Source organism: Amblyomma maculatum, chromosome 4 (genome assembly GCF_055883805.1).
Source record: "Amblyomma maculatum isolate TAMU_Amacu chromosome 4, ASM5588380v1, whole genome shotgun sequence".
NCBI classification, from domain to species: Eukaryota; Metazoa; Arthropoda; class Arachnida; order Ixodida; family Ixodidae; genus Amblyomma; species Amblyomma maculatum.
The window spans coordinates 206,131,224-206,147,273 of record NC_139347.1 but is presented as its reverse complement, the minus strand read 5'-3'; the positions used below and the strand labels follow the sequence as shown (position 1 = coordinate 206,147,273).

General features: G+C 46.0%; 1 protein-coding gene across 1 annotated transcript in view; it reads right to left on the bottom strand.

Annotated features, from left to right (window-relative positions):
• Gycbeta100B (guanylate cyclase soluble subunit beta-1-like) overlaps positions 1 to 16,050 on the bottom strand; it is a 48,192-nt gene that overhangs the window by 21,166 nt on the left and 10,976 nt on the right. The window contains exons 3-5 of the mRNA XM_084600154.1: positions 14,989 to 15,263; positions 7,064 to 7,348; positions 3,718 to 4,130 (exon numbers count right to left, since the gene is read on the bottom strand). Coding sequence (XP_084456280.1) covers positions 3,718 to 4,130; positions 7,064 to 7,348; positions 14,989 to 15,263 — 973 coding nt within the window. The remainder of the gene's footprint in view (positions 1 to 3,717; positions 4,131 to 7,063; positions 7,349 to 14,988; positions 15,264 to 16,050) is intronic.

Genomic DNA, 16,050 nt, shown 5'->3' with positions numbered 1-16,050 from the left:
GAACGGTATATGACTCAATGCTGCTGAGCACATTTGGATTTTAATTGCAATTTACTAAATATCAATTATTTGGCCCAGTAATTGGTCATAATAAGTGCACAATTAAACAATAATCTAAAGTCACAGTTGATCAGGTGGCATACACTATGCTTAGTCAGCTTGACAGTAGCGAAATAGACCAAGTCCCGCTTTGACCTTCTCTGATCTTGAAGTTCAAAGTACCAGTCTGGGTCGTTTTCCTAACTTTTACCGTGGTAACAGAGTTCACGCGGTAAAAAAACAAACACAGACAAAGTCAGAGGCAGTACTAGATCAGGTGAACAAACTAAAACACCTTATGATGTGACTTAAAAAGTGTGTGTAGTACGGAACTCAGCTGAAAGCTCTGTTTGCAATCAAACAGCTTTAAGAAGAAACCAATCTTTTCATGAACATCACTTTCATCATTCTCAATGATTGCCTCGCAAATTTTCAAAAATTTCGCGTACTCGTGGAGTGCAGACCTGGCCCAAAAACACGCACTTCTCTCACTGCTGCGGCCGGCCGGCGGGTGGAACTACTCTCTAAATGGTCTATACGTAAAGCCTGTCATAAATGTACGTTTACGAGACACTGCCGAGCTTTATAGAGCATACATAATATTTATGCCCGTAAGCTTGATAGAGATGGGAGGACTAAAAAAAATCAGAAAAATTCAGAAAAAAAATGCGTTTTTTTTTTCGTTTTCTTCCGATACGTATAAAACCAGAAAAAATACCATATGATATTATTAAGAAACACGAAAATTTATGCTAATTGATAGATGGCTTCTTCTAAACAGGAACATGCACTGTTTGCACAATTCAAGCTTACTTAAGAACCTTCGTGATAAGTGCTTAAGCTATTGAAACAATTTAAGTTTCTTGTGCAGAATATGAAGGCACATGCAATATCATGTGGGAGCTCTAAGCCCAAAAAACAGCACCCAGACCAAATGGGGCTGCCCGAACAAAAGCGCTTTAGATCTCACATGGGCCTTAACAGAGGTGCTAGATATTCGTACGTGGACATGTTCTTTAGATTTGCTAAGAACATGATTGCTAAATACCGGCTCGTGTCGTAAAAAAAGCCCGAATGGGGCTGCCGAATCGATGCCAATGCAGGTGGCTGTAGCAGGGCTCAATAGTGTCTGCACCCTATTATGCATGTATTTCTACCATCCTTTATTTTGTAATGAGGTTTCTTAGCCTGGGGATCCGAGAGAGAGTTCTCCTTGAAGCGTCAGTCCGAGGCTTCTTCAACAGCAGGATCTCGCACCGTGCGCTCGCGGTGTGCATGCCCCCGAAACACATCTTCCTCTTTACAGTTTGTATGATACATTGCCCTAGTTTACTATATAAAGGATCTCTAAAAGAGTTACCAACTTTTTTTGGTTAGAAAGCTTTTATTGTCGCAGCCATGTAAATTGCGCTGAAAGTCTGGAAGATAACAATTGCTGCACTTTTGTTTTTTCCGCTTAGAGTCGAAACTTGAACATATGACATGTAGCGTCGTTTCGCCTATTTGTATTTCGAATAAAGTATAAAGAAAACCCAGTCAGGTCGTAGTCTTATTTGCGAGAACGTTTCGCTCGGGCGCTGATGCCGACTTATCTGCGGCGGCGCCTAGCGATCAGCCCATCCACCGCCGACGCAGTTGTGAGCCGTTGCACGTTACGTTACTGTAATGCGACGTCACTAGCATTCGTTGATGTCCATATGAGATTCATATGTCATCAAATTCATGGTGCTGGCGATGCGTCTCGATTGGGGAAGTAGCATTTAAACGGCTCTTTGGAGCTGAATTAAGATACATGTAAAAGGTTTCTTCTGTCCAGAACTTGGTCGTCGGTGATCTCACATACACAAGAAACCGGTAACATGCTTATTTAGCCTGAATACTTAATGTCCCAACCCCTTTAAAAACAACGTGATAAAACTTGAATGCATGCATAATTAACTCAGGAAAAAAAGAACCGAAACTCAACATGGACAGATTAGAACAATCTAGGGAGAAGCAAACATAGAAAAATCGCCAAAACTAAAGCGCCTTGCCATGTCAGCGTGTATTGAAAAATGCGACAAATTTTATTGTCTAATAAACATTATGGGAAAATAAATAGAACTGGCAGCTTACGTCCGTGTATTGTATTGATTGGAACCAAGTGGAATAAGATGCAAAAAGGCCAGCATTTTTTTAGATAAGCCTCAAACAGTACAACATAACTCACAGGAATTTAAAAAGCACATTCGAACGTTAATGTAAAGCGACTAGACAGTGCCAGGAAGAAAACACAGAAACGTAGTCAAATTCGCAACCATGACTGATTGCAAAAAAATAAAAAATAAAACAAGATATAGATCGAAGTGCGCGTAAGATATTGCTAAGGAAAAGTGCAGAATATATGAGACGGGAGAGAAACCACGCACTAAGGAAAAGGAGGCACGGAAACAAGCCCAGAACTTTGTCTACCCGCTCTATTCCGAACCGCTGCGGCTGCTCTCATTTGCGGCGCCGCTCATTAAACTGTACTTTTAGCTGAATGTTAGAACGAATGAAGGCAGCTTGTATATGACCCGTGAGCATATGCCTGCACTTGATGTGCACGCAGTCGAACGTTGACCACTCCTTCCCTTATTTTAGCAGTGAAGGCTGCAACACATATTGCCGCAATCTTCTAGAACCATGAAAGGTGTCATATATGCCTTTTTATAACCGTCTAAAGAGTGTTCGGGAAAAAAGACTGCTGGGTGTTTTAATGCAGCTATACTCCTTTGTTAATATAAATAACTGATATCTTTCAAATATTTCCAATATTTTTGAAAACAAACTGGTGTTTTTATTGCGAAAGCAATACTAGTCTATGTGTCGAGCCTTCAGCGTAGCACGGCCGGTAGCCACGTATTTCCCACGTGACGCTGTGACGTCCCACCCCACGTGACACTAGGTTGAGAGCTGGGCTACCAACTTGGGTCTCTCGTTTCACACGGGACGGTTATGTCAGAATCAGCCTACTAGGACCATGGCATTCACGTTACCCCTATAGGCCACTAAGGCACGTTCATAGGGGTTGGTTAAAGCGGGGCTTTATATATGGGCTGAGGAAGAAGAAAAATAGAAGAAGGAGAAGAACGCTCGGTCACCCACAGCTAATGCTTTTGCTCAATATTTGGTTCAGCATCGTTGAACCCTTGTAATTTTTGCTTTTTGTTTTTCAACCTTGAAAATTTTCTGAATTTTTTCATCCCTAAAGCTAGGTCAGTTTGGAAGGTTATTAGGTTCGTAAGGACTGCAACCATAAGTTTTACTTATAAGGCTGTGAAAACTGACTATGAGATCCGGCAAATTCGCGAAGTGATTCACAAAGGAACTACTTCGCAAAATAGCGTCGTAGCGCGCTGAATCTGGTTTAATTCAGATTACTATAGTACCAAAACGCGGTGAGATAGGTTGGTAATGTACCGGTATATTACACAAAGGACTTCAGGTAAAGCATTAGCTTTTGTTACTCTTAAGAAATTACAAAGGTTACGGGTACAGCACGTCTCGTATCAACAGAGGTACGCCGACTGTTTCTCCTGTTTACAGCGCAGCCAAGTTACCATTTCTGAAATTTTCTCCTCTTTCTTTTCACTCTCTCTATCAGCAGAAGACTGGAACCAGTCCTCTTTGATGGCGTTACTCGAAAGGGGAACTAACCTGTCTGTCTTCTTTTTCTCGTCCTCGAGCTCCCGGTACGTTTGCTGCAGCTTGTCCGTGAGTATCTCGAGGTTCTTGGTGAGCTTGTACTCGGCTTCGAACTGCTCGGAGAGCAGCACGAGGTCTCGCGTGGCGTCGTGCAGCGGGATGTCGCTGAGGTAGAGGCCCCTCCGGTTCAGGTCGTCCAGGTTGAGCACGCTCGGCGAGCACAGGAACAGCATGAGCTCGGTCTCCGGCACGTACAGCATCTGGCCCTTCAGGCGCATGCGCGTCGCCCGCTCGCCGGACCCGCCGCCAGCAGCTGAGCGGGTCCGCAGCACGTACACGGTGTTGATGTGCGCCAGGATGTTGTCGAAGGTGAGCTCCATGTGCGGCCGGACCAGCTCCATGAAGTCCGAGATGCGACTGTTTTCCTGCGTCGAGGTTAATGTGGAAGGAATGTAAAGTGGTACCAAGGGTGCGCTTCACAAGCCCGCAACATTACTGAATCAATGCAATCCAAAACGCACCCTTATAGGTGCATTTCCGTGTTTATGATACACCTCCTAGAAAGGGTTCATTGAGGTCTGTGCATCGTTCTAAGGGTAGCAGCGCTGCTTGCTGCACCCATTAAAAGGGTGCATCAGTACCTCAATACGAACCACGCGGCAGAGTTCATGTCGATGTTGCCAAATGCGAACTACCGCCATATGGCATTACCAGCAACGCGTTTAAGGAAACCCGCTTTTAATGATGAATTAGGCATTTTTAAAAATTGGCAATTGCGGGATTTCTGATCTATTGCCGGGATCCGTGGCAGACTAATTAGCTCACTTTGTGGTAGACACGAAGAGGGTAATTAACATTAACATATTGTTACGGGGAAGATATTCAGTCCGATAGCTGTCCACCCAGTTAACCTTAAAGGCAGCACCACACTCAGAGTCGTCGTCTTCAAGTCTGTCTCACTTCATCATCCTCAGCACGAGCAGCGAAAACCGCTAAGTAACAATATGTTTAAAAAACATCTGCACAAATGCACCGGCGTTGCTTTTTCATGCTCAGTTTATTGCGCAATAATAAATGGCAGAGCGAAAAGCCGACCAACGGGGCTGTTGTCTAGTGTTCGCCCTTGTCTTTCCGCACTTTGTTATGCGCACGTTAAAGAACCCCAGGTGGTCGAAATTTCCGGAGTCCTCCACTACGGCGTCTCTCATAGCCTAAGTTGCTTTGGGACGTTAAACCCTACAAACCAACCAACCAACTTTGTTATGCGTTCTCACCAACAACTCCAAAACAACACTCTAGTTCTGTTTATTGTTCAGTCGTATGGTTACCTTGGAGAAAAACAATACCTTCATGTAACCTAATAAAAAGCAGTGCTCAAAAGCATGCGGTAATTAATTTTGGACGAGATACCGGAACGCGTAAGCTATAGTTGTATAGTTGCTTGTAGATGAAACTGGGAAAACGAACAGACCACTTCGAAGGGTAGCCTCATTTGCGCTTTAAATGCAAATATATATGACGCAACAAAATGAAGCACATGTAAAGGAGTGGCTAAGAATAGTCGAGCAAGCAGTTCACACCACCACATACATGCCCTCTGGTGCACATCTGACCTTTCAGTTCAGTTCAGTTTAGTCGTTCAGTCGTGTCCGACTCTTCGTGACCCTATGGACCATGTCACGCCACGCTTTCCGGTCTCTCACTATCTTCCTAACATCACATAACTTCATCTGCAGTGCCTCTAGGATGCCATCTAACCATCGCGTTCGCTGCCTACCCCTTCTCCGGCGACCCTCAACCTTTCCCAACATCAAATCTTTCTCCAGCGACTCCTCTCTTCTCATCAGATGACCAAAGTAGCTGAGCTTTAACTTTAGAATTTGACCCTCCAATGAGCAGTCAGGGTCTATGGTCGACAATATCGTCTGATTTGATCTTCTGGCAGTCCAAGGAACTCTCAAGAGTCTTCGCCAGCACCATAATTCAAACGCGTCAATTCTTCGGCGGTCAGCCTTTTTCACAGTCCAACTCTCGCATCCATACATCACAATTGGAAAGACCATAGCACGAGTTATACGGATCTTGGTTGGCAGACTAATGTCTCTGCTTTTTACTAGGCGGTCAAGGCTAATCATTGCTCTCTTTCCCAGAAGCAGGAGTCTCCTAATTTCATGGCTGCAGTCTCCTTCCGAGGTAATCTTGGAGCCCAAGAACAGAACATCTGTCACAGCTTCCACTTCTTGTCCATTGATGCTCCAGGACTTGATAAGGCAAGACGCCATGATCTTTGTCTTTTTAATGTTCAGTTTAAGCCCAAACTTCTCACTCTCTTCTTGTATGCGCATCAGAAGACTCTTGAGTTCCACTTCACTTTTTGCAATTAAAGTGGTATCATCCGCATATCTAAGGTTGTTGATACGTTTTCCAGCAATCTTCACTCCAGCTGAAGACTCGTCCAGACCGGCCTTCCTCATGATGCACTCTGCATATAGGTTAAATAGGCAGGGCGACAGTATGCAGCCTTGCCTCACTCCTTTCTCGATCGGAAACCAATCAGTAAGACCATGCCCAGTTCTGACTGTGGCCTCTTGCCCTTCATACAGGTTCCTGAGGAGACAGATGAGGTGAATTGGAACTCACATCTCTTGGAGAGCTTGCCACAATATGCTGTGATCTACGCAGTCAAACGCTTTCGCATAATCAATAAAGCAGAAGTCGATGGGTTTCTGGAACTCTCTTGCTTTTTCCATGATCCAGCGAAGGTTAGCAATTTGGTCTCTAGTTCCTCCGCCCTTGCGAAACCCAGCTTGCACGTCCGGAAGCTCCCGATCCACATACTGCTTGCAGCCTACCTTGGAGGATTTTCAACATGGAATGTAAGATCTATGACGCAAGGTAAACTGGATGTCGTCAAGCGAGAAATGGACAGATTGAACATTGATATCTTGGGTATCAGCGAGCTCAAGTGGACCGGAATGGGAGAATTTAACTCCGGCGACCATTTTGTCTTTTTTTGTGGGCACGAATCCAAGAGAAGGAATGGGGTCGCTCTCATAGTACGCAGAAGAATGGGCAAAGCAGTGCTAGGATACAACCCCAAAAACGACCGAATGATTTCACTTCGGATCCAAGGTCAGCCTTTCAACATAACAGTTATCCAAGTCTATGCACCGACCACTGCTGCTGAAGAAGCTGACGTTGAGAGATTTTATGCGGACGTTTCAGAAGAGCGCTATTATTCGCATTACCGGACTTTCTATTATTTAGGAAAGCTTCTTTTGTAGCAACGTCACCACTGATTTAAATAGATTTTATCTCTTTTCGTTCCAGCTCTAGATGCAGTAACCGGAGTATATACCTGGGCCAGCGTGGGCAGCACACGGGTGACCGATGTGCCGGCCTGCACGACGTTCAGGTTCCGGTCGAACATGACGTGGAAAGGAAACGCGCGGCAGAATGTGGCCGGGCTGATCTTCTTCTCCTGCAGCGACTCGGCGTCCAAGAAGTCCTCCAGCTCGGGCTCTGGCGTGCGCGCCCGCTGGCCCGTCTCGCGGATGGCGAACTGCACGTGATCCAGGCCGTCCTCCTTGCCCTGGAGCTGCTCCACATGGACCTCAGTGTGGTGCAGCTTGCTGGCCACCGCCTGTATACCAGAGAACCGGTTGGTTGATTCACTGAAATGATTGACGGAGTGATGATTGATTACATTGCTCGTTGACTGTTTCAATTGGTTGACTAGTTGGCTGTTATTTTACCCAATTAGTGACTGACAGACTGGTTCCTTACTCATATGAATGTTTGGCTAATTGCCCAACCTCTTGATTAGTTGAGTGCTTTAATGGGTGGTCGATTTATTGATTGGTTTGTTGATTGATTCCCTGTCTGTTTGGCTAGTTGTTCGATTGATTGAAATGCTGGGACGCCGGAAGTGAGAGGGGGCAGCGGGGTATAGCCTGTTCAAGTACTGTTATGAGGGGCTCAGACCCTACCTCATCTTACTTCCTGCCTTGTTTAAGGTCTTGTTTTTTTTTTCCCTCTAACTTAGGATCGCGACGTTACTATAAAACAGGCTGCTACCACAACACCGCAGTATAAAATTTTAATGCGAAACTTAGCTCATGAGTCGCGTGGACAGAGCGTGTCATCAGAGTCTGTGGACAGAACGTGTCCGCGAGAACTGACACTTAATAAACAAGATAGTGTCATCGCCAAGAATCGAACCACCATCCTTTTGTTCCCCAGCCGAACGCGCAAACCACTACCTTACGCCGATGTTTTTGCTGTTGTACCACAGACGAGGACCAGTCCACTTGTCGAAACGTTGGCTCGACCTGCGAACTCCGGAAATTACGACCACCTGGGGTTCTTTAACGTCCACTGACATCGCAAAGCACACGGGCCCGTTGCTTTCCGCCTCCATTGAAAAGCAGCCGCAGAGGCCGGGATACGGTCCCATATCTTTGAGAACAGTAGTCGAGAGCCGTAACCACTGCGCTACTCCGGCAAGGCTATTCGCTTAATTAATGCCGACAAACTAAATGTTTTGGTTTGCACAAGTGTTTACGCAGAAATAAGAACATGTGCTTCATTATTGATGACTGAATAATTAGTCTCTCGCTTGAAAAGCCAACACAACGAAAAAGAACAAGGTGTTAAAACGAGCAGAGTCCTTTGTGTTTTCTGCACTAGTGCTTCAAAGTGTGGCAAGCCTCTCCTTGTTTGCTGCAAAGCAAACAAGAATGGGGCGCGCCATGAGGAAACACATATGAGAGAAGCCAACCGTCCCTGAAACAGAGGAAAACATACGGGAATTTTATTTTCCCAAATTGGAGTGCTAAACGATGGGGCATTGCATAAATTGTTTATCTGAAAGGTAGCTAGTTATAGAAAGAAGAAAAAGAAATATCTGCTTGAACCGGTGGGAACCGAACCCATGATGATATCCGACCACGAATTTTGAGGCCAGCGCACTACAAAAATATATATCCGGTAGGGGAAGGTCCCGTCCCTATATACAAACAGCAGCCCAGCAGCAAGGGGTAGGATTCCGCTCTATCGTCTAACAATCACATACATATATATTAAACATCGTCAGAAATAAGAAGCTCAGAAATCTACGCAACATTTTTTTTTCTTCAATGAAAAATCATTAAATCCACATAGAACGAGCAGTAGTTTCTCCACCACTGCTCTTCGAGCCTGTCACAAGCCGTCGACGTTACTTCTTCAACTGGTCAAAAACAACGCGTCGCCAAGCATAGCCGCTCAAACTGGCGAATATAATAATAATAAAAAAGAAAATCACCTCTGCGACGCAAGTGGCAACAACGAAAACCAAGCTGTCCAACGCCGCGCTTACCATGAGGAAAGTCGGCCCAGTACAGAGGTTGTATAAGCAACCCGTCGACATTCGCCCGAGGGAAGGTGAACGAACCGCTGAACGAAATACTTGCGCCCTAAAGCACGAGCCGGCAAGGTTGCAGCTCAGACAGGTTGAATCATCGAGCAGAATGCTCTCGCTGCTCCCGCGATGTGGCATAGAGCTATCCAAAGGCGAAGTCAGCAGCCGTTCCTGGCCGACCAATGAAGGGTGCGCTGGAAACTCTACGGTTAGAGAGAAAATGAGATAGATGGAAAATAAAAGGTCTCCATTGCAACGGTCCCCGTCCACGCTTATCGGGGTTAAGGGGTTGGACTCAGATTTGTGCGTTCATTGAGAAAGTAAAATATGTATCCTCTCTCCGCTTTTCCCTCTGACTCGATCTGGCGCTGAAAAGCTAGAGATGCATGTCTCTTCTGCTGATCCCATCTTCCATCCGTTCTCTCCTTCCTTTTAAGGCCTTCCATGCCTTTGAAGAAGCCTGCGCTTGTCAGATGGATGCGATTGAAAATTACCCCTGTGATTGGGGTACAGGACTACTTACTGCGCCCAAGGACGCGGGATCGAATCCTGGCCTCGGTGGCCGCTTTTCGAAGGAGGCGACTAGCAACGCGCCCGTGTGCTATGCGATGTCAGCGCGTTTAACTACTAGATGTGAGAGCAGGAGGAACTAAAAGACAGATTTAGCTGCGCATCGGAAGATTGGACCATTGTGTTGGATACTTCTATGGCATTATTTTATAACATTTCGAATTTGCCTCGCTATTATAATTGTTGCCAAAAAAGCTGGTCTTAATCGTTTGAGTCTGATTTGCAGTCCGGGTTACAAAAAGGCAGGCTTTCAAATTTCGCCACACAAACGGCGCGTCTGCACAGAAAGGGGCCAGACAAATTCATCATACAGGTATCCCGTGGAAAACTTATTATATGATGACTGGCGTCTTTCGATATAGCGAATATATAGCATGCATCTTTCAGGAACAAAAGATAAATACGGACAAGGTAAAGGCAGGACAGAAAGAATTTGAATTATTTTCTTTTCATTCGCATTTCGTGCGAGTGTGCTTCAAAAATTCATACGAAAGTGCCTAGATGTGTCGCTCTGACCTTAAACTAATTTCTGTAAAATTCGTTCGAATGTCCCCGAGAACAACGTATCTTTGTTGTGAGCACGGTGGTAAAGATTTCAACGAATCTGGAAGAAGCAAGTTCACCTCGGGAGGAGCTACGAATGCAGGCGCCAAAGGAGCGGCGTTATCTTGTACGAGCGGGCACAGAAGCACAGGTTCTGCTGTCGCTCCTGCCGCCAACTCGACGACCTTCGAAACGAAAATTGGGCGACCGACGCAATTTCAGCCGTCTTCCGCGAACGGTATTCCGCGTTCGTAACGGTCCTTTAACGCACCCGGGAGCGGTGCACTGTGAAAGCGAAGACGCTGCCGCAGGGTCACAGCTTGGTTCTCTTCTCGCCCTTGCAACGTACGGCGGCAGCGCAAGAAACCGGTTCGTCGTGCACGGGCGCCGAAAGAAATGATGTTTGCAAACCTCGAATAGAAACGAGCACACTTTTCGTTCGAAGGCGTCCGCCAAGGAAAGGCCGGAATATCCACTTTCATTTCGTGCTCGGGAAGAGAAAATGATGAAGTAGACTGTGGTGATTGCCCTCAGTGCCGTCACTGTTGCGAGCAAATGGGCAAACCATACTGCTTCGCCTTTGTATAGCACTGTTCAAAATTCTTCGGGCCGGATAGCTCGCACTTAAGCCGAGTGGTAAGAAACATATGTCTCCCTCGCAGCTCTATAGCTTTTTCAAAGTGGTAGCCCTCATCAGCATATATTTTAAGATCACTTGATGCTTGTGGCAGCCATTAGGAGTCTCTTCTGTACGGCTCAAAAGCAAATTATGGGGCTTAAACATTTGTGGCGCATTTAGCAGACACGAGAGGGCAAAAGTTGATCATATCGATATATCGACCTCGAAAAGAAGCGGATATTTGCTCGGACTGTGCTGAGGAGTTAAGGTGATAGTTTGCTAAAGAAACGAAAGCGTCCGTTCGAAAACAGCAACCCAAATATCAAATTTAGCGAGTTAGGATTAAAGTGCGCTTTCTCAAAGGATGGATTAAAAACCTAGGGATGATATATTTATGCGGCTCAAAGCTGCCCTCGCCTTAAAGAGTACGGCATATTCGCACACGGATGAAGGAAGGAGGAGTGAACTATTAACCAAGAGTGTACGCGGGTGATCTCCCATGCCAGGAAGCTAGTGTCGAAGGCCACACTCCAGGCCCAGTCGATCAGCTCAAGGACCTTCGAGCGGATGACGTAGAGTGCCTCGACACCTAAGCCTCAGACATGGATGGATGTATTGGACGGATTATAAAACCGTCCCTTCTATAACGGGCTGCTGGCAGTTTCCACCATGATCGGCTTTTTTTTTTTTTTGCTCGACATCTTGAATGCTGTTACAGCCGTCAACTATTTCTTGATTTCAGTTATTAAATTCTTATTTCTACACTTATGTCATCTTTCTGCTTTTCAGCCACTAATCTTCGAATAGCTTTTTTCTAACTTGGAGCGCAGATTCATTCACCCGACCACTGGTGTCTTAGAACTTAAGATCTCAGGGAGAGTGATCCGGATCGATACCATTGCATTCGGGTATAAGATGTTCAGTTATTTCTACGGACCCCGCTGGGGTGGCGCAGTGGTTTCGGCGCTCGACTACTATTCTCAAGGACGCGGGATCGAATCCCAGCCTCGGCGGCCGCCTTTCTGTGGAGGCGAAAAGCAAGGCGCCCGTGTGCTGTGCGATGTCAGTGCACGTTAAAGAACGCCAGGTAGTCGACATTTTCGGAGTCCTCCACTACGGCGTCTCTCTGAGTTGCTTTGGGACGTTAAACCCCACAAACCAAACCAAACCAGTTATTTCTACGGATTTACCACGCAATGCATATGTGTCATGCTCTTGGTTAAATTTATTTTTGTAAGAGCTCATTCTAAGGCACCTAGATCTAGCTTCAGAGAGCAGGGCACTGTCATCCTGCACCGGCAGCCTCACGCGGTTTAATCCGCATTATCTGAAGGCCGACTAGCCGCGACATGGACTGGGCCCTGCTGGCTTGTCCATCTGAGCTTCCTCAATAGCCTGTTGTTATGTAAGCTCCCCTGTAAAGGATCAGTGTGTCGCGAAATAAATTAACAAATAAATGAAGGTAATCATAGCCAATGACCGACGTCAGTCACAGCGTCGTTGCAGACTGCGTAAATGACAAGGACTTGAGTGAAGTGTCTGGAGTTTTGTCGGTGATCTCTGGTGCGCTTGTCCTGACCAGTTTTCTGCCACCTAACAGTATTCTGGAAACTGCAAATGATTTGGACCACATCGAGTGCGCCTTGGAGGGACACTTAATTCCGAGAGCAGTGTGGAATCTACACTGCCGAAAAGCGAATGCCTAAGAATTGCTGGTGCACATGGTGCATTACGTTTCCTCTCATTATCATTCTCAACCAAATGCATCGTCATTATCATTCCTAATTTCATCATTGTCATTATCACTAACTGCAGCGTCATTGGCATCGCTACTAATATCCGCACTGCAGACAAGGAGAATTATAATGTGTGTTTCACGATCCGGCTACAGGCTGATTACTTTGTAAATAATGTAACTTTTTCCTGCATTTAAGGTGTGTAATAAATACCATGCTTAAAAAAAATCCCGGACGTGGCGCACTTGGTTAAAGTGCTCGGCTGGGGATCCGAGGATTGGAGGCTCGATTCCCGGGGAAGACAGGATTTATTAATTTTTAATTATCATCCTCATGGTACACAAGGAGAATTATGATGTGTGTTTCACGAAACTCTGGCAATGTTTGCTATTATGCAGTGGACGACGGTTCCGGCGAAGTACTTGGGTGTACGCTTAGAATACTACAAGATCAGCAGAGACTTGTGGAAAGACAAGGCGCAAAAGACTAAGCAAAATGCGGATGAGCGGAAAGGGCACGACCTCTCACTGTTCGCACGTGCAAGTGTGTGCAATGTGTTTCTTTACCAACATTTGGTATTTGCTGCGATTTTTATGCATATCCCGCTCAAACGGGCACTAACTGCACATAATATTTGCAGTTTTGCTGAGTTTTTGAAGAGAGATTTGCAGAGTATTAACAGAGTATTTGCAGCGAACTAGCCGCGCTAATTTGTTTATTTCCTTGAAAAAGGATGGCCGTGGTCTTTCCAACTTGTTTCTGCGACAGTTTGTGTCACGATTTCTTTGTTTGCGTGATCAAGCATACCCTTTGTTGCGCATTATGCTGCAGATGCGCTTAAGCAATATGATACCGGACTTTGTTGTGTTTAGTTATCCGGCCACAAATCGCGCTGTCCCTAGATTTTTACGAGAAGTTGTTTTTGACTTACAAATTTTGCGTGCACATTTTTCGGTTCAGTATCTTAGTTCTGCACCCAGGAAAAAATTGTATAAGGACTTGCTCAACCCCTTTGTACTCGTACCCCTATACTGATCCATACATTGTGGAGGTCCAGGACAACATGTCGTAAAAAGAGTTAGGAAGATGCCGGTTAAGCCGACCGTCAGATCGTTTTTCTAGAAGCTTCACTCTGGTTCCCTTCCCTTATAAATGTAGCTTAACGATAAAGGTAAATTTGTACCTTGAGCCCTCAACGTCGCAATCTGTGAAGAAACAGAGATCGTCGATTACGTTTTTATAGATTGCTGGTATCCTGTTTTTCACTGGGATATATTACAAAGAACCTTAAAGAAAAAACTACCCATTAATAATTACGGCATCCGGTTTCTACCCGTAAAAAGTGACGAGGTCCTATTCGACATGATTGTGGTGCCTCCACGGCATTTGGAAAACGCGGATGGCACGCCGAATTAAATCTACGAGGCTGTCAGGGACAACTTGATTGAAACATTTCTCAGAGATGTTCTCCGTAGTCGGCCTGGACAATCTCAGTGAATGAATGTGGTCAACGGATTGATCAACATTAAATAGTTTTAATAGATCGTTTAAGCCAAAGGTAGGCTAGCGATTCTTATGCATGTATGTACTTTGTTGACCGGTAATAAAGGGAAAAAATCACGGGCGTGGCGTAGTTTGTTAATGTGCTCGGCTGGGGATTCGAGGAATGGAGGTGTGACTCCCGGGATTTTTATTTTTCTGATGACTTTAGTTTCGGGTTCAGGTGATGACGTCTTTTGACTGACAGCTGTGGTGTGACAGAATGTAATCCGATTAGGCATGCTGCTCAAGGCCCACAGAAGGAAGAGAAATGACAGCACAGAGAAAGCTTTCGCAATTAGTTTCGCCCTAGACTGAAATAACATAACGATTACTATGAAAGTCAAGGGCACAATCATCAGGCATGCTATAAAATCACTCGTTATTCAAACTAAAATTGGTGCCCTTGCCAATGTTCGGGAATTACGTTATGTAAGTGAAAGCTACGTCTGCAATCGGATACATGTTGAACTCCGCCCAGATTCATGACCGTCACAAAGTGTTCCCTCACGACAAGGAAATAATCCGCGAGGTTATGGCATTCTTTTATTCTCGAGTTAACAGCTGATGACAAGGAAAATATATAAGTGCGTGATTCTAGCGGCATTTCATTTGATTAAGAGAAGGGAACATTGCTATAGTTATTTTGTTTCATGCTCTCATTGGTTAGTGGATTAATACAGATTACTGTGGGGCGCGGACTGTTGTTGCTAAATGCTATGCTAGAGTTGCATTCTGCTACGGTCCACCGCGTATGACAAGCGATCCCGCAAGGAACGTCGTAACATCTGTTGAATTTTCCAGTGTCTGCCGATTTGGTTCCACTTGACGTCCCATCCGATGATGGACCCAGCGCAAGAGGACAATGTGCGCACCTTGACTATGCCGATGACGATGGGCTCTAGTCCTTCCCGCTCGGAGTAATAGTGCAGGAGCAGGGCGCCGTCGCCGGGCCGCTCGGTGCATCTAAAGGAGGGCGCCCGCATGCCCGGGTAGATGGTGGCCAGGTGGTCGTGCAGGGCGTCCAGGTTCTGCAGGAAGTCACGAGGTGTGGCGCCCAGAACCTGCAGGATCTTGTCGTACCCCGACTCCTGGCAGAAGTCGAAGAACATGCGCCCGAACATCTCCAGGATCTCCTCGGCTGGGGTGCCTGCAGGACAGCGTGCATGTAGCACATTCATGGCAGCGTATAACCGTCTCTACCAATATGCAATGCATTCGGACGAGAAGCGCGGAACGATCACGCTCAATCACTAAGCATTTCTCGCGATCTATGAGCCATAACATATTAAGCAGCAGTCCTCTATGTGGGACTGCCGCTTAGCACATTATGGCTCTTAGATCATGGGGAATGCTAGATATTTCCGTCGTGCACGACCTATATGATGTCACATTATTATATTGTCACAGAGACAAGTTTTGGCAGAAATCACCGATGATCACACAGCGGCATCAAACTAGGTAAGGCCGGCGGCTCAACGCCAGAACTTCGGCTTCTTGGTCTGGAGGAGCCAAGCGCTCGCGATATGCACAAAGCGACGACGAGGTATGCGCCGTGTCATTGGCCCCCGGGTAAATAAGGATCGTCCCGATGCTGGGAGATTGTGCTTGAGAGAAAAAAAAATAGCACAGAAGGCAGTCGCTGGGCTCACATACGTGCACACACACAGATACACAAGGGTCAACTGTTTCGGTCGTAATCGGGTTTCAGGCAGTTCACTTGGACCACCTCAGGGAGAGCGGACTGTCGAGACTTTTGAAAGCCATCCGGAACGACCTCGTAATTTAGGTCCCCGACTGATCGTAGCATCTTGTACTGTCCGAAGTATCGGCAGAGGAGGTTCTCGGAGTTTAGGAAACCAGACCCACGCATGGTCTCCAGTTCCGTACCGAACATCACGGCGTCGGAAGTTGCATCGTTGAGCATCTCCGCGTTG